General features: G+C 39.7%; 2 protein-coding genes across 2 annotated transcripts; one reads left to right on the top strand and one right to left on the bottom strand.

The window, feature by feature from the left end:
• Nucleotides 1-363: 363 nt before the first annotated feature.
• Nucleotides 364-7,076, bottom strand: LOC120563306 (sterile alpha motif domain-containing protein 3-like). The gene is made up of 9 exons (XM_039807386.1): nucleotides 6,410-7,076; nucleotides 5,282-5,465; nucleotides 4,974-5,132; nucleotides 3,457-3,544; nucleotides 3,129-3,284; nucleotides 2,725-2,931; nucleotides 1,721-1,892; nucleotides 1,341-1,420; nucleotides 364-815 (listed from the first exon to the last, which is right to left on the bottom strand). The coding sequence occupies exons 1-9, from the start codon at nucleotides 6,606-6,608 to the stop codon at nucleotides 519-521; spliced, it is 1,542 nt and encodes a 513-aa protein (XP_039663320.1). The 5' UTR covers nucleotides 6,609-7,076; the 3' UTR covers nucleotides 364-518.
• Nucleotides 7,077-13,778: 6,702 nt separating this feature from the next.
• On the top strand, nucleotides 13,779-21,773 carry chmp1a (charged multivesicular body protein 1A). Its single transcript, XM_039809728.1, has 7 exons — nucleotides 13,779-13,916; nucleotides 14,860-14,879; nucleotides 14,979-15,056; nucleotides 19,620-19,766; nucleotides 20,418-20,546; nucleotides 21,157-21,350; nucleotides 21,609-21,773. The coding sequence occupies exons 1-7, from the start codon at nucleotides 13,910-13,912 to the stop codon at nucleotides 21,628-21,630; spliced, it is 597 nt and encodes a 198-aa protein (XP_039665662.1). The 5' UTR covers nucleotides 13,779-13,909; the 3' UTR covers nucleotides 21,631-21,773.
• Nucleotides 21,774-26,542: the final 4,769 nt, after the last annotated feature.

Consider the following 26,542-nt stretch of genomic DNA (forward strand, 5'->3'; position numbering starts at 1 on the left):
GACTGTATCACCTCTCTTAGTTCAGGACATTCCAAAATATTGAACCCATTTTCTTGAAGATGGTAAGTAATAAAAGCGTCGTAATTTTCTTTAAAATAACAAAATAAAAATGTTATGTCATTTACAATTTCCTGTTGGACAGCCTGTGGAATGTGATTTTTTTCTCTACATTTAAGAATGAAGCTACAGAGATTTTCCTTAAAATTTTTCAATAATGTATCCATACTAGGTGGTACATTTGCTTCCGGGTGTAGATCATTGTCCATGTTGTCCATGTTTAGATCAGTGTTATTGTCCATATCCATGTCATCATTATTAGGTAGCACATGCTCCCCATGTTTACGATACACGGCCTTCGTAAGATTCATATAATGTAAAAGTTGACTTACAGTCATTTAGCCCACAAGTGATACTGAAGTTGGCTTCGTGGGCATGGATAAGGCCAACATGTTGGACCATTTTCATTAAGGTGAAGGTGGTTCTTCTACACCTTGTACATCTATACGGTCTTGGAATATTTAGTATAGCAGATTGATCACTCGAGTCACAGTGACTGGAAGGGGCTTTTCACCCACCACAGTAATGTTCAGTAGTGTACGTTGTAGAAAGGACAAGGTATTCTTCATGTAGGGTGGGTAAGCCATGTCGAAAACAAAGTAGGTACAGAAGGCGGCTATTACCCCATCCTCAACTCCTGTTCCCCTGCACAGATCCACGCCGTCCACTTTGACCGTAACCGGAACCTTCCTGGTAAAGGCCATCTTCCAGTCGGTGTCTACCAACTGTACAGTTGGATAGGGACTTTGAGCGTCATACTGTTCAAAGAAAACAAATATCACAACAATGGGAAAGTTAGCAAGTTATTAAAACAGATCTATGTCACTGAACAGCTCCTGAACATTATCACAGTTAAGCAAAACAGTATGAAAGTAGAGGTGCAATGATTAATCGATTAGTTGTAGTCGCTAACTATTTTGATAATCGTTTAATCGGTTTGAGTCTTTAAAAAAAAAAATTTGATTCCAGTTTCTATGTGAATATGTTCTAGTTTCTTCTCTCCTCTGTGACAGTAAACTGAATATCTTTTGAGTTTTGGACAAAACAAGACGTGAAGACGTCCTCTTGGGCTTTGGGAAACACTGATCCACATTTTTCACCATTTTCTGACATTTTTATAGAACAAAGTTATCGAGAAAATAATTGACAGATTAGTCAACTATGAAAATAATCGTTAGTTGCAGCCCTACATGAAAGTGTAGAATGGCATTTTTTTGTTGAACACAAACCAGCGTTTTAACCCCAAACCCCTTTCCTTTGGACTAAAAGAACTAATTACATACCTGTCCCAATGTAATGAACCGGTCAACCTTCTCTTTAAAGATGTGAGGCAACAGGATCAGCGCAGCACGGAGGTCAACGTCTGTAAGACATTATTAAAAAAGTACTTTAAGTGTTATTTATAAGCTATGTAGTGCCCTTTGTTAGCTTGGAAACCAGAAAAATAACGAGTACAGTTAAAATATAAATATATATATTTATTAGATGGGATCTTTTATGACTTAGTTGATTGCCTTTAAATAGGTGTACACAAAGCAGATCACAACATGTTGCTTTGTGTAAACTGAATTTGAAAATGTATAAAAACACAGTTACTATTAAATGGCCCAAAATGTATGTAATATGAATATTCACTACATACAAAAATAAAACTGTAGACTACCTGGTAGATCTTCTGTCAGCATTTCCTCCCTTGCTTCGGTGTACATCTTGGCTAATGGGGATTTTCCTTGCACCAGCTTGACCACCTTAGGCACTATGCCAGTGAATCCCTCTTTCCAGCGTCTGTACAAGTTCACCGTTGATGGATGGATCCTGTCAACCTCATCGCACAACTGAAAAAGAGTTGACAGAAAAGAGAAATGCATTAAACAAATTTTACATCATTGTTTCAAAACTGAAAAACCAGGCCAGAATCATACAGTACGATAAAGGCGCAGGGCTCCAGACTTTTGCGGCCATTAACCATTAGGTAGTAGCCGGGAAAAACCGCAGCGACTTGAAGGTTGAGATCGAGTCAACCCGACTTCAGGCTGCGGTATCGTGCCCGTTTTGAGGCAGTGATAGAGTCCCGTACAGTAAACAGGAAACATCACTACCTCAAAGTTTTAAAAAACTAAGAGGGTAAAAAGGAAACTAAATACAAGCACTGCCCAGAAGTTAAATAAAGCTGCATTCAAGTGCGACAGAACAGTAACGTCACTCCCCTCTCCATGGCAGATTAATCACCTATGCTATTTCAGTGTTAACTAAAAAAAGATAAAGTAGGGAGGAAGTCTTCTACCTGTGCCCCTAAAAAAAATAAAATTTCAAATAAAAACAAAATAAATAAATAATAATTCAGTGCTCTTAGTAAAAAAAAAAAAAAAAAAAAAAAAAGTTAGTCTGGAGCCCTGAGGCTTTACACTGCTTTTATCAGAGCACTGAGATTCTTAAATTTTTTTTGCATAGCAGAGTAGCCAGGCTGCTAAAAAAATGAACAAGTAACTGATGGATTCAGTGACTGGAGAGCCAGCCTGAATAGATTGATCTACTGATATGGACCGAAAATATGTCCTTACCGTCTCTGTTGTTCAGTTTCTTTGTAAACAATGCAATGAGTCCTGTGTAGTTGCTAATGTTACCTCTGAGGAAAATAGAAAGGAGGGAGTCATTTAAATCATTTACCCCTGTGGGTGTTCTTAGGAAAGGGTATTTCTTTAATACGTCCTCCACTGCCATGCCATCTGCGATCTCCTTTCTTCGCCATGCAAAAGTTCGCTGCATGCGGTCGTTGACCACAGAGGTGTCAGGTGTCATCTTCTCATACTGCATATGTAGGACTTGCACATGCCTCTCAATAGAAGACGCGTCCTCACCAATCACAGCAGGTACCTGTTTGAAATAAAAAGGACAAAAGGAAACAGCTCAACCTTACAATGCAAAAACATCTTTTTCAACTACATTACAATTTTGCAACCACACAAGGAGAATCTCAGTTACTATTCACAAACACATCCTGTAAAATATTATCATGCACAAAAACCTTTCTAATATACACTATATGTCTATATCTACATGGATCTACTCACTCGTGACACAGATCTGCAACAGGCTCTTGCCGCTTCTGTAGACTCTCTGGCTCTCTTGTGACCAAACTTCTCTTTACTCCTTTTCACTTCGTCTTCATGAATCAAAGGGGCACGCTCCGCTTTGAATTTGCGTTTAAGTGACTGATGCCAGGTATGCTAACACAAACAAAGACAACCCACACAAATAAAAACAAAATTATTGGATCCAATAAACACATTAACATATTGCAATAAAATGCATTATTGTACAATATACACCATTAAATGTTATAAAAAATAATTACATCAGAAAATAACTAGCTGCATAATATCAAACTATCAAACTTACATAGCAGTTTCCCTCCAGATCCTTAAGAAAAGGATACTTCACAATAAGTGCTCTAACTACTTGCACATATTCCGCATTGTTGGGATACCTGTAAGAAAGACTAAATTAATGAATAAAGCCATTTATACTCTACCCACAATTGGCCCCGCACCTTAACGGACTATTTTCTCACCTCATAATAGGGCTGGGCGATATATCGATATAAACAAATATATCGATATATTTTTAAATGAGATATGGAATTAGACCATATCGCATATATCGATTATAGTTCAAATGTGATCCTTGCTCCCATAGATATGTCCGTGAGGTTCTAAACATACGTCAAAACCCGCGCCATCTTGGAACAGGGGTCCGAAGCATTCAGATCAACGCTAAAGATGCCGGACTTTTGTACTGCTTAATTATGTTCGATAGAGGAAATGAAAAGAACAAACAGCATGGATAACATTTAACAGGTGACAATGTGTTTTATGATTATATATGCCGCCGACCAGCAATCTGAGCTCCGGCGGCAGCCGGAGGCGGAGAGCCCGTCGGCCGCAGCCGTGTCTCTTCCCCGGGCAAAAACACCGCTTCGCCTCGCTGCTGCGCCGGGTCCCCGCTGATCCAGATCGGACCAGCCAAAGACAGAGTTGTGACCGGTAGGATCTTACACGTAGTCCAGGACGAACTGTATGTCGATATCGGGCGGAAAGTCTCCACTGCGTTTGGCGAGGCGGATCGGAAAGAAGCTACAGCGGGGCAGCGACCGTTGCGGCTGCAGGATCTGGAGCTCAGTGCCCGTTAAAATTACATGTAACCATAAATACATACAGAAATAAATAGTGGAGGAATGAGCCTCGGACATTTCAGTCTGTTTAAACTTCACCTTGAAGCAGAAACTCTTAGTTCAGAAGGGTGAAGTTTCCGTTTGGACTCAGATCTGTGAACCGATCATAATAAATGTCTTTGTTTTGTAGTCGATAGTTCATCTTAAGTTTATTTAAGTGGAAGCAGTATCAAGTGGAAGAATGGGACTATAACCTAGGCTTACAGGCATGAGGCATTACATTTTGAACAAAGTAGATTATATTAATATCAAAAGCTTAATTGACCTTTGGAACGAATCACAAATAGCCTATGGAGCTTTGATTTCAAAAAAGGTACTCCTGTTATACAGTATTTAGGTTTACATTTTATTGTTATTTGAACAGCTGAGCATTTAATCATGAACCAGGTGAAGAAACCGGTTTATTATTTATTTGATTTTGCAACTGTTTCTATGAAACTACTTGTGACATGTCATATTTGATTTGGGCTTTGACTGAACATTTGCTCTCACTTCGCGGAAAAAAATATCGGGATATATATCGTATATCGATATTCAGCCAAAATATATCGGGATATGACTTTTGGTCCATATCGCCCAGCCCTACCTCATAATACCTGTCTAGTTGATGTTACTTTTATGCAATGATAGAGTGACGACAACAAACATGAATAATGTTACATGAATAAAAGACATACTGACTTACATTGTGTGTTCTATAACTGCTTCATGCAGAACACGAATGATCGTATGTCGATCTTTGCTGGACTTCTGACATGCTTCCCTTTTGTCAAGTCTGGTCTGAAGATCTCTAGGGAAAGGAGGAATAACAAAACCAAGAGGCAGTCTGCCACTTGCCTCGTTTCTAATAAGGGATGGGGAAGGGAGGGGATGAAAAACACATAATTCTAATTAGCAACCAAGGAAGTAATATATTCATGGTTATACTCCATTATATGTCAAAATATACTGTATAAGGCATTTTTGTAATTCTTTGCAGTGTAAAAAACCTACCTGTCTGTTGTCAAAGGTTGCTCAGTGTTAACATCTGGCACTGGTACTAAAGTCAGTGTTACATCCTTCAGCTCCTGTACAAATGTGTTGAATTTAAGTTGCTTTTTAAATGAACCAGAAAAAAGAAATGCCACCATATGTTCAGTCAAGCCGCACTGTACTGTCTCTCCATCCACGTCATTGTCTGAAAAGAATAGGCATGCACAGACACCCACACACAGAGATAGAGAAAGTCATTTTTCAGAAGAAATTAAAGTATATATTAATAAACATGTACAAAAAGCAAGGTTATTTTAACATGCAATGGTTAGCTAAGAACATACAATATTTTACATCAATAGCTATCGTTACCCTAAAAGGTTACTGGTCACTGTTTGACACGGACATTACAGCTGTAAACGAATTTAAATAAGCGTTAACTTTAAACAAATAACGCCAGGTTTAGCAGCTTGCATCTGTACCGAGCAGCTTACCATTAACGTTACACACTCTAATGCTAACGGACATTGACAAATCAATAACGTTAGACCACAAGTGCAAAAATCTGCGGCTTCTGCTTCAGGCACAACGCAAGACGAGGGGAGGGGCGCACACATGAGGGCTTCACTTAACCAAACTAAAGTTAATACTAATACAGAATTCCCCAAACTCAACAAAACACTCCTATTTGGACAGTTTTCTATACAACGGAACTTCGCCAGCTCCACAATTAATTACCTAAAGAATTAGCTAACATGCTTTTATCAACTAGCTAGCTATGTAAACCCCACCTAACATTAGCTAACCTTAGCAAATAGTTCGCTAGCTAGCATTCCTTTTTAGCTAGCAAGTAACAGCTTCCATTCAACTCATTGTGAAAAAAATAGAATAAACATAACGTTATAGTAGAGATGGTGTGCAAAGCCACACATTATGGTCATGCAGAACATAACGTTAACCGAATTTTCGGATGGCAAAAGGCTGATTTAATTAACTGACATAGCTAGCTAGCTAATTTTCTAGATAATGCTAACGTTAGCTAGCTAGCTAGCAATTTGCCGTTCAGTTCGGTAAAAGTCCATTCCCCCTTGACAAAAAAAAGTTGTAAAGAAAATATAAAGCACTATATCAGCTTAACATTGATGTTACCTCTGAATCTCTGTGTCTCTTCTTCCGTCAGTATAATCCCTGACTCTGTTAACTTCTGGAGCAGCTCCTCCGTTGACAGCTCCATTGTTCTCCGGTTTTCGCGCCAGGTGCAGCAGTGACGGTTGGGAGAAGCAAAGTGCTGCTGCTGCTGCTGCAGCCACTGCGCATGTGTGAACTCCCTCTTTTCAAAAATCAACATTCAATGTTGCCTCTGAGATAAATATTTTTTACTATCCAATTCTTATATTGCTATTCATTGTTGATTTCACAGAGTTATATATAGTTTACTAGCATTAATAACAATATATTTATTGTTTATAATCTCCTAAGTAATGAATCTGAGAACTTCATAATTTCCTTGACAGCCCTGAGGCACTAGCCATCCCATCCCCCAACATAATTGTGGTCACATCATGGGTCAAACACTGACATCTTTCTTATTGTACCCATTGACATATGGATTGTACCCCTATATGTTCAAAAAATGGTACAAACATGGACCCTTGCTCACGTTAGAACGTATATGTACCCTTTTAACCTACAAATGTGTACCTTATGGATCAACTATGACCCTTTGGCGGTACATCACCAGCAGTTGTACCTCAGAGAACATAAATGGACCTCAACCGTACCTTTATTTCTGACAGTGTAGTCTATGTCACCAGCCTGAGCAATGTAATTTGTAGACGGTCCCTACAACAGTGCACACGTACGTGCACGGGCCACGGTGGAGCGCTCCATCTGATTGATTGGACAGATGACTCTGTCTTGCAGAAAAAGTCTGCGACAGTGTTTTAGCCTGGGGGGTTCTGCACAACATCGCGCAGGAAAACAGGGTGCCATAAATGTAGTGATGGAGCCAGATGACCCGATGCCCAGAGATCAGTGTCCAGCCACACCCCCAACCACGGGGAACAGGATATTATTCCTCGCTTTCACCAGAGGTTTGTACTTACGGCGCAAGATCAACGTGGATCTTGCTTCTGGATCTCTTTCAGTTATCTGGCTTCACCTAACCTAACAACCGCGGTCCTGCACAAGCTGTATCACGCACGCTGGTTATCAACCAGTTCAGTCAACTCAGGGTTTCCCCCAATCCAGCGTGCGGCTCACATAAAAGAGGCGGGGTTTGCGCACCACCGACCAATCGCGAAACATCTAGCTACCAGAGTCGCATGTTTTATATAAGAAGAGCAAATTATAATTCTACATAAATTATGAAGAACACAGACTCGGTTTTACAGGGAAAACGCAATACAGTCGCTGCTTCCTAAAACAGGAAGGAAAGCTGGCAAAAACGCTGATGCGTAATTACTCATTATCAATATCATTCCTCATTGACAATCTCACTAATCAATCGCAACCAACTTTAACAAAATTCATACCTCTTCCGTTTTTAAAAAATACCCATCAAAAACAGGTTCTCGTTAAATGTTTTACTCAAATTTTATTTTTATTATATTTTTTTTTTTTTACATTTTTGAGCCAAAAAATAATTTTTTTCTTTAAATCACCTTTTTCTTTTTTTTCTCTCTTTTTTTCCCCTTTTTCTTTTTTTTTTTATTTCTCAAAATTTTTTTTCTTTTTATTATAAATTTTTTTTTTTTATTTTTTGTTTTTTTTTTTTTTTTTTTTTTTTTCTTTCTCTTTTTCTTTTTTTCTCTTTTTTTTTTCCCTTTTTTTTTTTTTTTTTTTTCTCTCTCTCTCCTCCCTCTCTCCCCCTCTCTCTCTCTCTCTCTCTCTCTCTGCGGCAGCTCTGATCTCACCCCCCCTCCCCCCCCCCCCTCCCCCCCCCTCCCTCCCTCTCCCCCCCCCCCCCCTCCTCTTCTAGGCTACAGAACGGTGACACCGTTATCAACCGAGTATTGATTGGTCAGTAGGCGGAGCTTTAACACCGTTGATCTCTGATCTCCAACATAACCTGCACCCGGCCAGGTTAGGTGTTCAGCATGAGTTACCACGTGCGATTGAACCCGATAACAAGTGATCCACCTCGTGATACAGAAAATCCCGCGTTGAACCTGAAGTTAGTTCGCTAACGCCAAATCCTGCTTCGAGTACAGGGCTCGGCAGTGACTGAAGTGGATGTTTCACTGTCACAACCAGAGCCAAAGATCAGAGCTGACTTCTTAAAGTATTCACGTGAAATCACACTGGATCCAAACACAGCACACACAAGCAACAAGACTGAAACCACATCAGCTGTATCCTAGTCACCCAGACAGATTCACTGGCTGGTGTCCGGTCCTGAGTACAGAGAGTGTGACTGGACGCGGGTTACGGGGAGGTGGAGAATAGAGGTGACATTTACATAGCCGCCGCATACAAGAATGTCAGCAGAGCAGGAGGGGTTCAATGAACGTTTGTTTGGATGCAATGACAAATCCTGGGCTTTAAACAGCAATTCCTTTTTTTGAACCCGTATCCCCTTTTCTTCTGACAAAGTCCGGACTCTCGTCTCAGGTCCTGAGACCTCCAGAGTAGGAGTGTAGTGGCCTACCTGGATCATAGTGCAGGTATTCCGTCCTTTTTACAGCGTGTTCGAAAAATGACTCTCATCCACAGAGTCCAGACCACATTCACTCAGCTGCTCTATGCTGGACTGAGCAGCTTAATTAGTACAAGGGAATGCTGAGATTTTGAAACTGAAATAGTCATTTAGGGCATAAATTACTATTTCAGTTTCAAAATCTCAGCATCACACGCATTGCCTCCGCCATTGGGTTGTCAAACTCAACTTCCCAGAGGGCCACACGGAAAGTAAGAATCACATCAAGGGCCAGACATGTTTAGTTTATTGATATGCTTTTATTTAATCGAAAAGTAAAATATATTTGACTGTATTATTGCATGTGTCATATAGTCTTCTCACTTACAGTTTGATCAACAAAGTCCTAAAGAAGTCAGGAGAAAGTTTGCAGTCATCATAGAAAAGAAACGCCCCAAAACGTCGGGAAAAGTAACAAAAACGTCCGAAAAAAGTGACAAACTAGGTGCGCCAAAATATATTGTGAACCTAAATTGATATGCGGACCGGATCATAATCTGCGAGGGGCCGGATTTGGCCCGCGAGTTTTAGCGTGTATAGAGCCAACATATCTCCACCAGACTCCATGTTAATAATCAGGACTTTTAGCGTGTATAGAGCCAGCATATCTCCACCAGACTCCATGTAAATAATCAGGACTTTTAGCGTGTATAGAGCCAGCATATCTCCACCAGACTCCATGTTAATAATCACTACTTTTAGCGTGTATAGAGCCAGCATATCTCCACATGTAATTGGATGAATTAAGGGTTTATTTCAACCAAACCAGAGTGGTGATTGTTGGAACAGTGGAAAGATGAACCTTTTTGATAGGCTAGTTTCGTTTTTTGTGTTTTATATTTAAATGTGTTATATGATGCTAAAATAAACAAATAATTTAAACTATTTTGTCATTTTGACTTGTACGTCCACATTTTTTTGTTATTAAACTGTACATTTAATACTCAAGTAAAGCAAAAGTACCTTAAGTTAGTGTTTTTGAATGTGCAGGTCAGTGTAGCCTATACATAGGCCTATATGATAACAAAATGTCAGACAATATCTAGTCATATCGATGTCGATTCTGAACTTGGGGGTGTGGAGCGATGTGACAGTTATCGAGGCATAGTATTACTTTTTTTTTTTTTTTTTAAAGCCAAGCCCTTTGCTCCCCCTCGATAACCCTCGCCCTCTAAGCCCTCTTCTGCCGTACAGCCATTACAGATACTGTCAGCGGGGCGGATGGTTAAGCCTATATTAAAGGAGTTATTTCAGATACTTCCCTATGGTTTAGATTAATTTTATAGAGACACACACACCCCCGCGTTAACGGGTCCTCGCTACGTTGGAAACCCGATGACGAGACAAGAGGCTTTTGATTGACAACCTAGATGTCCCCCCTATGTGAAATACACAGCACACAGAAGATCTTTACAACCAAACAATTACAATACATTACTCATACTCGGACAGCTACCTCTGCCTTGGTCACAGAAGCTTCCGCTCAGCTGGAGGATCCAAGGCCTGCTTGTCAGATCGGTCCCCGGGGTTGCTGCAAACCGCACGGTTAAAGAGGAGTCCCCACTTCCCCTTTCCGCTCACACGGGTGAAGTGGAGGACAAGGAGGAAAAAGGAAAAAGGAAAAAAAAAGTCTTCTAAAAAGGCAAAAAAAGACTCAATGTTTTTTTGGGTCACCTTGTTCAAGACGAACGCAGGTGGTTTAATTTTATTTAAAGCAAAAAGTTAACAAGAAAAAACTAAATAAATGAAAAAATGAACTAAGTTCGATCACTCCAAATGCTCTAAGACACAGGATGCCCATACAGCAAGGGTGAAGGTCAAGAGAGCAGAAAAAAGGCCAAGAGTCAAAAGGCAAGAGCTAAAAAATCTCGTTGGCAAAGCATCAATATATTTATATGTACATTTTCATGGGGTTCAACCCCCCATCACAGTGAGGTGTGTTTTACCATCTTATCTTACCTTACATGGCAATACAATCTTAATTCAGCTATCAGGCTGGTCATACGTAAAAACATCTCATGTGACGATATTTCCTATATGCATATGCAATTACAGTGCCTTGCGAAAGTATTCGGCCCCCTTGAACTTTTCGACCTTTTGCCACATTTCAGGCCTCAAACATCAAGATATAAAACTGTAATTTTTTGTGAAGAATCAACAACAAATGGGACACAATCATGAAGTGGAACGAAATTTATTGGATATTTCAAACTTTAAGAAATAAAAAACTGAAATATTGGGCGTGCAAAATTATTCAGCCCCCTTAAGTTAATACTTTGTAGCGCCACCTTTTGCTGCGATTACAGCTGTAAGTCGCTTGGGGTATGTCTCTATCAGTTTTGCACATCGAGAGACTGACATTTTTGCCCATTCCTCCTTGCCAAACAGCTCGAGCTCAGTGAGGTTGGATGGAGAGAGTTTGTGAACAGCAGTTTTCAGTTCTTTCCACAGATTCTCGATTGGATTCAGGTCTGGACTTTGACTTGGCCATTCTAACACCTGGATATGTTTATTTGTGAACCATTCCATTGTAGATTTTGCTTTATGTTTTGGATCATTGTCTTGTTGGAAGACAAATCTCCGTCCCAGTCTCAGGTCTTTTGCCGACTCCATCAGGTTTTCTTCCAGAATGGTCTTGTATTTGGCTCCATCCATCTTCCCATCAATTTTAACCATCTTCCCTGTCCCTGCTGAAGAAAAGCAGGCCCAAACCATGATGCTGCCACCACCATGTTTGACAGTGGGGATGGTGTGTTCAGGGTGATGAGCTGTGTTGCTTTTATGCCAAACATAACGTTTTGCATTGTTGCCAAAAGTTTGATTTTGGTTTCATCTGACCACAGCACCTTCTTCCACATGTTTGGTGTGTCTCCCGGGCCCTGGCTTTTGCCAAACTTTAAACGACACTTTTTATGGATATCTTTAAGAAATGGCTTTCTTCTTGCCACTCTTCCATAAAGGCCAGATTTGTGCAGTGTATACCTGATTGTTGTCCTATGGACAGAGTCTCCCACCTCAGCTGTAGATCTCTGCAGTTCATCCAGAGTGATCATGGGCCTCTTGGCTGCATCTCTGATCGGTCTTCTCATTGTATGAGCTGAAAGTTTAGAGGGACGGCTCGTTTCTTCGTAGATTTGTAGTGGTCTGATACTCCTTCCATTTCAATATTATCGCTTGCACAGTGCTCCTTGGGATGTTTAAAGCTTGGGAAATCTTTTTGTATCCAAATCCGGCTTTAAACTTCTCCACAACAGTATCTCGGACCTGCCTGGTGTGTTCCTTGTTCTTCATGATGCTCTCTGCGCTTTACACGGACCTCTGAGACTATCACAGAGCAGGTGCATTTATACGGAGACTTGATTACACACAGCTGGATTCTATTTATCATCATTAGTCATTTAGGTCAACATTGGATCATTCAGAGATCCTCACTGAACTTCTGGAGAGAGTTTGCTGCACTGAAAGTAAAGGGGCTGAATAATTTTGCACGCCCACTTTTTCAGTTTTTTATTTGTTAAAAAAGTTTGAAATAGCCAATGAATTTCGTTCCACTTCATAATTGGGACCCACTTGTTGTTGATTCTTCACAAAAAATTACAGTTTTATATCTTTATGTTTGAGGCCTGAAATGTGGCAAAAGGTCGAAACGTTCAAGGGGGCCGAATACTTTCGCAAGGCACTGTACCATCTAACATACAATCGGCTCAGTTCATCACTAGGTCAATGCAGCCATCTTTCTCTCTCCTGTGTGCATCTAGGGCACTTCCTCTTTCCAGCCGCAGGTTCAAGCAGACAGTTACACGAGGCCGCTTGCAAATACTTCCTCTCTACGGCCGCAGGGTCAAACGGGCAGTTACAGTAATTCACACTAAGATGTCTCTAAGCATGTTTTATAATAATATCAGTAACACAACGTTAAGCATGATTATATTTCTAAGCAATCATACACTTTTAGAAGCGAATCAACACTCACAAACCAATATCAAAGGCAGTATTATAGTTTCAAGAGCAGAAATATATTTTAGCTGTTTTTGGGTTAACTCATGTCAAAAGCAGAAGCACATTCTCAACTGTTCTTGAGCTGATAAATTTCAAATGCAGGAGTATAGTTTTAGCTGTTTTTTGGATTAATACAAATAGCCTACATTTCAAAAAGCAGGAGCATAGTTTTAACTGTTTTTTGGATTTTCACATACCCTCGTTCAACAGGGGACATTCTACCAGAAACGTACATTATCTGTCCTGGAATTGTTACAGTTAATTAATACAACTTATGATCCAAAACTGACAAAAATGACTAAATAGGTAATTTCTTTGAGTTTCGCTTTAACGAAATATCGTCTGTCCTCAGCCACATTTTAACTACCTCATCCATAATTTTGTTATTCTGAAAACATTTAGAAAAACACTTAAAAGTTAAAGTTATCATTCACGATAATTGATTACATTAAATGCCACATACATTCTACAAATAAATCGTATTTTACAACTGTCCCCATATTTTCGTGTTTGTCACGTTAACATAAAAAGTGTGCAATACGCCTTCAAGGTTCCGACTCAGAGGACGTGACATATTTGACTGAGTTGATGCTGACACTGATAAAGGATGACTTTTTTTCTATCACTTTTATGGCTTTTTTTTGAGGAGGACGAGCTAAAGGGTCAGTCGCTGTCACACTAAAATATCATAGAAAAGAATGATGAAAATCGGCCTGACATTATGTGTATCCCCCTTTGTTTTTGCTGGAATTGAATATGAATAATTAAAGACAATGTCGGTAACAAACAATAGAGGGCAGCACCACGCCACTGCAGCGTCTAGACTGCTCTTTTTGGACCAGGAAGTGCGGTGCCAGATCCACCACCACCACCACCGTTATAACAAAACAAGGGCTGTTAGGGAGATACACATAGTTTTTCCTTGGATAACCTGGAATCATATTCGTCTTGACATGGAGGGTATGTCGTGTTTTAACATGTAAACGCTCCATCCTGATAGGTGTTGCCTCAGTTTTAGCTCTACAGCCAATCTAATGACAGATAGCTAACGTTAGCTTGTTAGCTTAGGTAGCTAGGTTAGCTGTCAGACCTGTTTTGATTTTCACTTGATTCGTTTTTCATATCTAACTATGTGTTTCCAGACTGACTATTAATATGTCCTTTGGTTTGATTTAACATCTTGTCTTAACAATGCCTGTCACTGAATCTTTTCCTTGTAAATTACTGTTTTATTAGGAATCTCACACTCCTTTTACAAATGTAACAAGTGCAACATTAGCTTCGACAAACGTAACGTCAGATACTTCCAGACCCTCCTCGGGTTTGGACGTGTACAAAAACATGACTACTTCAAACTCAAAGGGACATTTTCAGTTTTTACTGTATCGGTTGGTTTGTATTTTCTCTGTGGCTGTCTATTTGTAGTAGTTTTTGTACAGTGTTTGTCAAGTTATTTTGAAAAAACAGCACCAGATCCTCCCACAAAATCATAAGTGTCCCCTAGGGGACTGAAGTTACATTCATACATTTGTCAAAAAAATATGTAAAAACATACATTATTGTTATTGTCAGGGTTAGGCAAAGAGCTACAGTTGGACACAGCCATAATGTATGGAGTTGTTCAGAAGTAAAGGGTGCCTTTAAACGTCTCCTTCCACTACTTCCACTCTGCTTTCTAAAATGATTGTTGGACTTTTTCAGTAAAACAAAAAGGGGGCTTACCTTCAAGTAAAGAAATGACAGATTGGACAACTCTTTATTAGTTTATTGTCAATCGCAGATAATGACAATCCAATGTTTTAATATATAATGTAGACTTGGCATATTGCTATGTTACAGACAATCTATTGTGACAATTTATACAATATACACTACATAACTCTATCTCTCACTGTCTCCACAGACACACTCTTCCAGTTAAAGGTATGTATCAGTAAAAAGGGTCAATCCATATCAGTTTGATAGAACTTATAAATGTGGGTTATTTATTGATTTCCTGTACATCTTTCTCTGTGTTCAAAGTTCACTTCCAAGCAGCTTGAGAGACTGGCCAAGAAGGCAGAGAAGGAGTCGGAAAAGGAGCAGGCCAAGGTTAAGAAGGTGAGGAAACTAGCCCAATCTTAAAGCCAAGTCACTGGGGCACTGTGGCGGCAGCTAAATGATTCAGATGCATCCCTGTCATCGCAATGACCCACAATGTTCTCTTGCATAGCGGGACCTTTGATATCATATTGTACACCTCTTTCTGTCCCTTTATCTCTACTGTGACCTCTCTAACGAAGAATAATAATATGTTAATTTATATGGCACCTTCACAAGTAAAAGTCCGCAACAAAAGTCATAAAATGCTGACATCAAGCTAAAAACATAAAATACAAACTAACTAGGTAAAAAACTAACTAGATAATACTTTAAAACTAAACAAAAGCAAGTCTAAACAAATGGCTCTTGACCTGCTATAATGGCAAAATGCCAAAAAATAATCTTAAAAAAAAAAAAGGCCAAGCTTCTTTTGGTGCAATTTTTAGCTGTAGGAATTGTTTTTTAAGGTCATATTTACTAACTAAAGTGCTCTTTGTTTAGCACAAGTTAAACATGTAAAGCATCCAGACAGATATCATCTGCATCTTTGTTCTTTCTTCCCTTTTCTCTGTATCAGTTGGATAATGTGGTATGTGATCTTTGCAGTCGGTCTGTAGTGGGTGATGATAATGTTTGGGTGTGGCTGTTTGGGGCTGTGCCAGTATCTCTATATCTATTCCAGACTTGTTAAGTCATTGTGTGTATATATGCAGCCCTATCACTGGCCAATGGCAGCAAAGGCTTATCAGATGAGTGAAAAACATCAATAGATAATACAATGAGTTAGGTCATTATGGAGTGTTAAAACAAATATGAAAAGCTTTTTCTTTTCCTTTTACTGCCAGTCAATCGGTAGAAAGTAGCGCTTCAGTGCCGTTGCAGTCATTCCCCGGCTGCAATGATGCGCAGATGCGGAAGATCCGGAAATGCTGACCAATCAGAGCAGAGGGGCTTTTTTTTTTCGAGAGGGGGGCTTAAAGAGACGAGCGTGTTTCAGACAGAGGGTATAAATACAGGTATATTCAGACAGACAGTATGAGAAAAATGTGTTTCTTGTACACATGTTCTAGTAATTAGCTAGCTATCTTTGTTACCATTAGCTTGCCAATTAAAATTATTTAAATACGGTTAGAATAGTTTATACAGGACTACGCAGTATATGGGTAATGAACTGGTGTAGTTTTATGACGAAGCAAAGAAGGCTGTCCTCTTTCTCCAATCTTGTTAAAAAAATAAACTCCAGAACAATCTGAAAAATAAGGAGTAGGGGGGATTGAACGTGTAACGTATGGGGACCATTGATTGTTTTAACTGGCTACACCAGCTGAGCACACACGGCGTAGGATTGTGTGAGTCACAGGCGAGACGGAGAGCTTTTGCTTTTGGATTGTTGTTGTCAGTATTTTGGAGCCGGCACAGCGCTGTGAAAACGTCAATATATTGTCAGCTGTTATCAGAGGACGGAAGTGAAGGAAAAAAGAAAAAAAAGAGATAGTAAAATATACCAGATGAGTAAAATGAAAAATGTATAACTTAAATATTATGTTTAATATTTTAGTATTTTATTCGCGGTAAAGGAAAACCAACTGATTGAGGGTTAAATATAATAACATACACAATGTAAAAATGTCTGTTTTTATTTTTACACTTCATTTTGGATATTTAACCAAGAGTATTATTTATTGATATATTCGGCTGTATTTTCACCTGGTCTAATTACTGTTTACTGCCCTTTGTCAGTTTTGGTGCTTCATGATTGGACATCTTTTTGTTGTTGTCATCAGTAGATTATTTATGGACATTCTACTGGTCAAGTGACCAGTCAGCAGGGGCAGCACAACTTTAGCATTGTATATGTATAACATCATGCATCATTTATAGAGGTAAATAGATATGCTATAAGGTCATTAGGCATTGCTGTTCTAATGTCAAAAGCATGTTTGGTTTGGAGATTACAGAAGACATATCTAGGTGATTTCTGTCATGGAACAAATGAGGTTACACCAATCTGTTATCCTCTCACTGGCCAGAGACATATCTTCACTTTATTACTCCCATCCTATCTAACAGCTCATATGCATTTGAAATATGGAGAAAGCTGCTGCTGTTTGTTTTTATTACTGTTCGTATTACTAACTTTATAGGAGCTACACTTGTAAAGATGTAATCCACACAATTTAAAAACTGGAAAAGAAAGCCAGGAAAATAAGTTATAAGTAGTGATGCACCGAAATGAAAATTCTGGGCTGAATCTGAAAATTCAGGATGCACTGGGCCGAAAACCGATGTTGTTTGTATTAATACTTTGTAATTGATTTCATGAATTTAATTTCATCTGATCTGATTTGAAAAACTCAACTGAGAAGGAAATCTCATGATTTAATCTACAAACTATTATTTAAATAGTATAAGATTACTGCCCTGGTCGTATCACGCAGCACTTGTTACAACAGAGAAAGCGAAAGCCTGATCAGCAAGTTATTTAAATAATTTATTATAGTTAAATAATGTTTACAGCTATAGATATTTATCTGGTACTACTACTAAACACAAACTGATAACAGCTTCACAAATGCAGAGAGTAGCTTGCTCTTCTCTATTTCATATTTGTTATTGTTTAGTATTTTAAAACAAAATTAGTGTCAGTAGCTTATTGGTCAGGTACAGTTTAGAACATAGTCACAGCAATGATGCATCCTCCACAATACAGCCAGTGTTTTTTCCACAACTTCCACAGCAGCTGAGTAGAGCACACAGAAATCAATGTTGACAGACACATGGCATATGGATGGTATATGCCAACTGCAAGGTAAAGGTTTTTAAATGAATCCTAGACCAAAATAGTTTGGTGCTAGAAAACTATTAAAGTGCCCATATTATGAAAAAATCCCCTTTTCTGGGATTTAGGGTGTTATTTTGTGTCTCTGCTGCTTCCACATAGCCTCGTGAGACCGTCCTGATCTGGCGAGCTCCAGTTTTCCACTCGCAGATCAGTCTGGCATCTTGAGATAGAGAAAATTTGGAGCAGTTCGCCAAACGACCGACCAATCGGCGTTGGTTTTGAGGCGGGTTTAGGTGTGACGCAACGAGAAGCGACCGTTAGTCTAAACAACGTGGTGGCTTCCACGGATGAGATGAGCGTAGCTATCGCAGCAAGTTTTATCAGAATTAGGAAGTATTCCTTCATTGAAAGAAGAGCAAAAAACGTCACTGGAGGCTTTTCTCTGAGGAAAAGATGTTTTTGCTCTTCTCCCAACTGGTTTTGGCAAGAGTTTGATGTGATTGGTTGATTTGGCCCGTCTAGGTGGTGATATACAGATGGTTTATCCAATCAGCTAACCAGGATTTTCACCACTTCCCAAAAGTTCTCCAACGGAAAGTTCCTAGATGGATATGCCGAGCAAATGCGAAGTGATCCATCTGGAGGAGTCAGGTTAGCTTCCACACCCATCCATGCTGTTTTGAGTGAGATCTGGTTTCTGAATGTGTCCTGCCTTCAGTCTCCTGGTGAGCTGGTCAAAATCTGCCAGGCTTTCTACGTCACTAGCCAAAACGAGGGGCCTAGGGGGCTGACCGTTAGCATGCTAGTGCTAGCATTCTAGCTCGTTCTCAATGGCAAAACACTGCTGCTACAAAACACACGAATTCACCCTAATCTACAAAATAAATTGTATAGAACTACTTCCATGTCCCTGTTCTGCAGGTATTCCAAGCAAAGTGTGAAGTGCGCCCTCGTTTAGAAGAAGTCTCCCGGCTAATCCTGCCTTGTACTGACTGAAGTTAGAGAAACAGCTAGCTAGCTCGTGTAGTCCTTACCTAGCTACTGAGCATGTGCGACTGCCAACAAAGATGTTACAGAAGTTGAGATGTCTCACTCTGTAGCTAAAACAGAGACCTGACACAGGGTGAAATGAAATGGTGTTTTTTGAAAATGAAACCATGTAAACATATTCTGATACAATCTCAAATTACAATTATGAACCTTAAAATGAGCATAATATGAGCACTTTAAACGAAACAAAAAACTTGTAGTTGACCCTGTCTCCCTAACCATACATGTATGTTGTTTACGTTTTAATGTAATGTGTAAAGCCTTGAGACTACTCCTTTAGCAGATTGCTTTTGGATTTTAGTATAGCGATAAAAGGTCAAGACCCAAACTATCCACAACCATAATGTTGTGTGTACTTGCGAGTCAGAAAAAAGGCCTATTTTATATGAGTAATAATACTGTACTTTGGATTTGGTCAGTCTAAAAAAATCATTTGAAGACCTCAAGACCTCTTTGGGATCTGCTAACATCTCATGGGCATTTGTCAGCATTTTTGTCTTATTAGAGACAAGGTAAAAGTTAGATTAATCCTAACAAAAATCATTATCAGTTACAGCTTTTGTTGACCTAAATTATAACAAGCTTATGTACAATGTTGACACTAAAGATTACGCAATGGTGTTTCTGTGCGTCACGTTTACATGTGTGTGCACTACATACACCTGGAGGATTGTACTAAACCAGGTACGCTAAAGGTCAATTTGAGTTGCGTTTTTTGAGTGTTTACAGTGTCTTTGTCTCATCACTAGGCGTTGCAACAGAAGAATGTGGATTGTGCCAGAGTGTATGCTGAAAATGCCATCCGAAAAAAAAACGAAGGTCTCAATTGGCTGCGCATGGCATCTCGAGTCGACGCGGTAGCCTCCAAAGTCCAGACTGCTGTCACCATGAAGGGAGTAAGTTACTGTGTTCAGTCAGCTCATCAGCGGTGGAACAAGTGTTCACATCCTTTACATAAGTAAAACTACTAATACCACACTATAAAAGAACTTTGTTACAAGTCAACCTCCTGCATTGAAAATGTTACTTAAGTAAAAGGCTGTATCATCAGAAAAAAGTATTAGTATTAGTACTCAATGCAGAAAAGTCCTCACATATAAAAAAAACTAACTGGAAACGATCCAAACAGTTCTGTCAATCAGCCAAGTTTTTAATGGTCTATTTCAGCTGGACCTGTAGGCTGTAATATTGTTGGTTAGTTTAATTTATTGTAATTTCTAAACTACATGTGATTTGTGTGCAGAAATCTTAATGTGTAAAGTAACTAGTAACTAAAGCTGTAACAGATGAATGTAGTGGAGTAAAAAGTCGTAGAAGTAGTAGAAAGTAGAAAGTGGCATGAAAAGAAAAGACTCAAGTAAAGTACAAGTACCTCAATATTTGGACTGAAGTACAGTACTGGAGTAAATGTACTTAGTTACATTCCACCGCTGCAGGTCATTGATACTTGCTGTATACAGTTTTACTATATGTAGGATTGCTTACCACATCATATGTGTCCTTCCAGAATGAGACAAATCCATCATAAAAGCATTTCTGTCCATCAGGTGACCAAAAACATGGGCCAGGTGACCAAAGCTCTGGACAGAGCTCTAAACTCCATGGATCTCCAAAAGGTCTCTGCCGTCATGGATAAGTTTGAAACCCAAGTCCAGAACCTCGACGTCCACACCTCAGTGAGTGGCTGCAGACTATGTGCATTTGTTCTTGTATACTGTATGTATTTTCATAAAGTGTTTTTGGTCAAGTGCTTGGTTAGATGTTCTGTCTGACTTGAAAGGGTAACTTCAGTATTTTTCAACCTGGTGTTCTCCCATGTTTTTGTAACAGTAAGAATTTTTAACGTTAATGAAAATATGCTGGCTTTATACACGCTAAAAGTATTGTTAATTTAAAGTCTGGTGAGTGTAGCGGTGATTCTGCTAAAACAAAAAGGATCTTACTCTTGAACTAAAAGGTATCTTTCTAGGGATCCTTTCTGTATGTTGTCAGACACTTGAAGTAATCTGAGTCTGTGGTAAAAACAGCACTTTGAGTGGACGGAAATTGATGATTCACATTTGCCCTGTAGGATTACATTGCAGGTTCGCGGCTGCCCATTACAGCGTGTTCACTCACTACTGGGCTAATTTCAAATATTTTGTTTACATTTGTCACTTAGACACCAATGCATGGGGTCCAGGTTGACAAATACTGATATTACCCTTTAAATTGTAAAAACAAATCCAACCCAGTTGTTGAGTTTTCTTTTGTCCTTAACACACTCGATCCATCCCTCTCTTTCAGGTGATGGAGGATTCCATGAGCTCAGCAATGACGCTGACCACGCCTCAGGAACAGGTGGACGACTTGATCCACCAAATAGCAGAGGAGAGCGGCCTGGAGGTGATGGACCAGCTCAGCCAGCTGCCTGCAGGAGCCACCTCGGTGGGCGCAGAGAGCTCTCGGAGCCAGGAGAGGGAAGACCAGCTGTCTCGACGGTAAGGACCAGTGTCTGTACTTGGTACTAGATCATATGTTTTATCCCATAACTACTGGGTTACAGGTTACAAGTTCCCTTAAAGGGTAATGTAGTTTCGAGTCATTTTTTATGAAGAAAAACTCAAAATTCTCTGAATCCAGCTTCTTAAATTTAGATTTAAATTTAGAATATGTCCTATTTGGAGACAAAAGCAAGACATTTGAGGCAACATATTGGGCTTTGGGAACCACTGATCCACCTCTTTCCTACGTTCCAGGTTGGCTGCTCTGCGGAACTGAGGACTCGTCCTGGAGAAGAGACCGGACTTGTTCCGGCTGTGTGGAAGCAGACGAGTTTAATGATGGTGACAGGAGCTGTGTGTGTGTTTCTATTGAACTGTTCCTACAAGGACTTAATGAGACTATCGATTACCATCCCCCTGCCTGCTCTATAAATAAACACACACACACACACACACACACACAGGCTAGAAATACTACCTGAGAAGGCATGAATCTCTCTGGTTCACCTTCCCATTTGATCCTTCTATTCCCGTTTCTATCTCCCCCTGTAATAGTGGAAGTCCCCGTTGGATCTCATTTTACCTTTTTGAGTCTCCTTCTTCTCCGTGTTTCTCCAACCAACACCACCACCTCCTCCTGTTCTCCCACTCAGCAGTTCTCAAACCACACACTTTTGGATGTATGCTTTGTACGAAAAATATTTTTTTTCACAAACTGTAAATTTACGATGATGATGATGTTTTAGTAGCAGTTATATTGATTATAATGGATTTTGGCGTCCCTGGCTCTCATAAGGTGCCCGGTGGGTTAAAGATTTATTTACAAGTGTTGTGGGCTCTGTCAGTCAGAGTTTTAATGGATGATTCTGTTGGGAAGAAGGAGAAACATACATTTAATGGGAAAAGAAATATCAGATTTTATACTTTGGTGTTTGGTCATTTTTAAGTTTAAAAGCGATCTCTTGGTAACACTAACAACTCCTTCAGAAGATTCATCCAAACAACAACCACTGCATGACATTATTGTATATGTATGTATATATATATACATATACATATATGTATGCAGCATAGTACAATCCTCAGACCTTTTGTTTCTCACTGTCAAAATAATTTAAATTTGTGTTCTACTTTTGTTGTTGATTATTTCTCATACCTGTATTGGGAATTTTTGCTTTCAATGCCTTATTTGGGATGCAGGTGCTTGCATAGGTGCTCCCTCCGCCAGTGCCTGAAGGACAGTAGTGTAGAAAGCAAACAGCAGTAAATGTCTTGGTCACAGCCAACTTCACTTCAACTGTGACTGTGATGAGTGAGCGCTCTGGTTGCCATAGCCGTCATAGAGGGACATATATTATCTCTTCAACTCTATAGATTGAAGAAGCCGGATCTCTTTGAGGTGTCCCCCAGCAACCTCACTCAGATATTTTTCAGAGCTTCTCTGTCTCAAATAAAGTAATCATCCCCACCTGTCTTAGTCTCATCCGAAACACTTCCAGTAGAAGACGTCAGTTAGGAGCAGAGATGTACGTGCTGGATCTTATTTAAAAAAAAATGTTGACAAGAATCAGTTGCTACTCCTTTTTTGCCTTGTAAACCACGTAAACAATGGCAACAGCGTGAGTTAGTGTTTTCTGTTGTTTTTAGAGCTCATATCTCTGTATTGAGATGCCTGTTAAGTGATTTTACTGGTTTTGATGCGTCCTTCTTTGAGCATCAGTGAGAGGGGCAGGCAGGCCAAAGCCAGACCTCGACCTATGACGGAGCATCTTTACTCTCGGATGTTTTCCATTTTTTTGTCCATTTTAACACAGGAAAGGTTTGTTATTACTCAGCGTTCAGCAGACTTTGAAGAATTATTGTTTTCTATATTTATCTTGGTAAAATAAAGTCTTGCCCTCTGACGCAGTCTTTCATTTGACCTGAGTGGTTTGCGTGTTGACAGACAATGCTTACATTGTTGCGTTTGAGCTGTATATACACTAGTATGTCCGATCAAATTTCAACCAACAGTAGATGGCACCAAAAGCATGAAGACAAATAATTTGGCTGCAAATGCAGCTTTGCCATGTCACAAAATAGTTCATGAAATCCACTTCCTCTAAAAATAACCTTTTTTTTTTGTATGTTACTTGAGCTTATGTAATTCAAATGCTTTAAGTTGGGTTAACTTTATTTCCATAAAAACAAAGGTTGTTAAAAAGACCAACATTCAACACAGCTAGATGTTAACGGTATGTTTGTATATTCACGTTAGTCATGTGCCATTGGCTTCTTATGTACTTGCACCACCTCTAACATTAGTTTTGTTCAGTCTAAACCAGGCCATCAGGAAATGCGCCGGGCTTTAAAGCTAATTTGATATAGCAGCCAAACTCATGTGTTACGAGATGCCATGGGGCTCAAAAATCCCCCCCCCCCATCTCATAGACTTACATTATGAAAGAGATCGCTGTAAATCAGTAGATGCATGCAAAATGACTTTTATCCGTAGTCTGGACCGGTGGAGGTCTCTATTGGGCCCCATTGTACGGAAGCAGCACCAATCATCCAGATAATTTTATACACGGCAGTTAAACGTTTTTGTCTTCATGCGCCACTGACCAGCTCTCATAGAAATAAACGAGACTCTCCCTTGAATGCTGCATCCAGGTCTTATATGTATTATAGGCCTACATGCGTGGTACATTGCATCGTCTGCACCAAGAACATTTTCTGTGTGAACAAGCAACAAAGTTTCATCTTATCTTATGTTCTTTAAAGTAGGCACACTTCTGGGAGCCTAGGGGAACCCCACTTACCTAAAGGGGGGTTCAGACCACAGCGAACAGTGGAATTGCTAGTTCCGATCCAGGCACGTGATGCCCCGTTAGGGGTTAGGTTTCACTGGGAGACTTTGGATTCCTGTCTTCAGTATTTATAAAATCCTGGCTATGCTCCTGTCTATGAAATAGCCTACTCTTGCCAGGCCATCTAGCTGAGGATAACCTTGTGTAGACTGGTGCTAAATTGGCATTTAATGACAAGGCTTTTGAAAGTATCATCATGGCTTCTCTCATCTCATTTGCAACACAACACAAGGCAGATCATGACCACCGCCCTGAGTTGGTTTCTGAATATTCAGACAGATGCAGCATGTTCACACACAAAGGCAAATACAGGCTGCTGTGTTGTCTGGGTGAACAGTTTAAACTGCAGCACAAAGAGCAAGTTTTCCTGTAATTTCTCACTGAAGCATTACTAGGAACAGTCTCAAGATGGGCGGTGGTGGAATGTTACTGAGGGGCTTTTTAGCATTACTCTTCACTCTTTCTCTGTCCCTCCCTCCTGCTCTGTTTGTGAAATAAGTCATGAGGTAAATTATCATACCATGGGTAAATAATTAGACAGCCCTGAGAGGGGAGCAGCACAAATGCCAGGCAGGAAATGTGCGTGCCTGGCAGCCCCATAACAACTGGCTGTCGCTCCATGAAATGTCAAAGAAGAGACCAGAGCGATCACCCCAGCAGGTTGTCTTGGCGTGCACTGAGTGTTTCCACTGTGGACTCCCCCGCCTTTTTCTTTTTCTGGAAGCCTTGACTTAGCCATGGTGACAGAAGGAGGACACACAACTCATGACAACACAATAGATGATGAACAAGCTGTCCCAGGACTGACTTATACACAGTGAAGGGTGGCAGTTAATATCCAGGATAAGACGTGGTGTTTTCACTGGAAAATACCAACCCAGTGATCTCGCTGAACCTGCAGGGAAGAGAACTGGAGGTTATGAATTGAAAATGGCTTTTTAAATATGTAAGTGACTCCCAGCAGGAGCCAGTTTCTATAAAAAGGGATGCTGGCAGGGTTGTGCTGACAGAATGGAGTTCCCCTTTAATGCCACGCTCCTGCATGGGTTGGGTTGCAGTGTCAGGTTTCCCTGTTGTGTCTGCTGTTTGTGTATGACAAATAAGCAATAGCCTACTTGGCAACGGGTTTGTAACTGGAAACTGTTTAGGGAGAGTGACTGTGTTGATTTCCCTCCATGAGCACAATGGATCAGTGTCACAAGATACAGACAGGCATCAAAGGTCAGGGAACAGAAACTGAGAGTAAAAGGCTTAAGAGGGCAATAGAGAGGAACAATGGTAACAATTACCATGATTGCAAGAGACAATAAGGAAGAGCTTGAGCTGAAAGTAGTGTCAACATGAACTCTCAACATCCTTTATAAACAAGCTTTATTATCTGCTTAATTATCACTTCATCATGATGTCTTCAGTTTCTAGCAATTCTGCCATTTTACTTAATTGGTTAGGAAATTAAATGTTACATTCTACTATGGCGAAGGCTCAGCTATGACTATTAATTAGTTGACGCTGCAGTTGCTTGTACGGAAGAGGATTAGGGTAGGGCTGCACGGTATGAGGAAAATATGTGATATGCGATAATGTTGAATATCGCGATAACAATATCACTTGCGATAAATAAACAGAGTACTCACCTCTGCATTTCTGCTGCTTTCAGTATTCTGCTACACATACAAAAAATTGCTTTTTGAATTTAAAACAATTGAAAGGAAAGGGATGGCGATTAAAAAAAAAACAGTAGATTAGGGCCACATGGGGAAATGTTTTTTGAATTCTGGGTTTGAATTCTCAATTTAAATTCAGAACTCAAATACATTTTTCACGTTACATACATGTTTGGCCCTAATCCTCTTCTGAATGCTTGTAGTGCCTTTAATCCACAAACTGTCACAAATAAACAACCATGAGTACTGAGCTTGAACACTGTCCGCCAACAGAGACCACAGAGGGAGAAGACCTCTTGGAGGTATGATAAAGCCTAAATAGCTTGCTAGCTAGCTAACTGTATTATATATTTATTTTTAATGTATGCATTATTGTTGGGTAAATTGTCTGTTTTGTGCTGTTTATATGGCTCATGTTGTGCACTCATTTACTCATTGATTGATGAATACATATATTTATGTAGGCCTAGGTTTATCAGCGTCCATCTGGTTCTCTTGACTCTATACATCAGACATTCACTTCCCTCCCATTTAGAGGTTAAAAATAACCTATTCCCTTTATGTTGGTTTTTTTACCCACTGTAGCTAGCTATCTGTGAACAAATGAACTGAATAAAAAGAAGATAGATAGATAGATAGATAGATAGATAGATAGATTTTCATTGATCCCAAAAGC

Source organism: Perca fluviatilis, chromosome 8, assembly GCF_010015445.1.
Source record: "Perca fluviatilis chromosome 8, GENO_Pfluv_1.0, whole genome shotgun sequence".
NCBI classification, from domain to species: Eukaryota; Metazoa; Chordata; class Actinopteri; order Perciformes; family Percidae; genus Perca; species Perca fluviatilis.

Coding starts and splice junctions, on each gene's coding strand:
- LOC120563306 (XM_039807386.1), bottom strand. CDS start 6,608: ATGTTGATTTTTGAAAAGAGGGAGTTCACACATGCGCAGTGGCTGCAG. Junction 2,932..3,128: donor GTTGCAGATCTGTGTCACGA/GTGAGTAGATCC, acceptor TATTTCAAACAG/GTACCTGCTGTGATTGGTGA. Junction 1,421..1,720: donor GCTGACAGAAGATCTACCAG/GTAGTCTACAGT, acceptor AATGTCTTACAG/ACGTTGACCTCCGTGCTGCG.
- chmp1a (XM_039809728.1), top strand. Junction 14,880..14,978: donor ACACACTCTTCCAGTTAAAG/GTATGTATCAGT, acceptor CTGTGTTCAAAG/TTCACTTCCAAGCAGCTTGA. Junction 21,351..21,608: donor GAAGACCAGCTGTCTCGACG/GTAAGGACCAGT, acceptor CCTACGTTCCAG/GTTGGCTGCTCTGCGGAACT.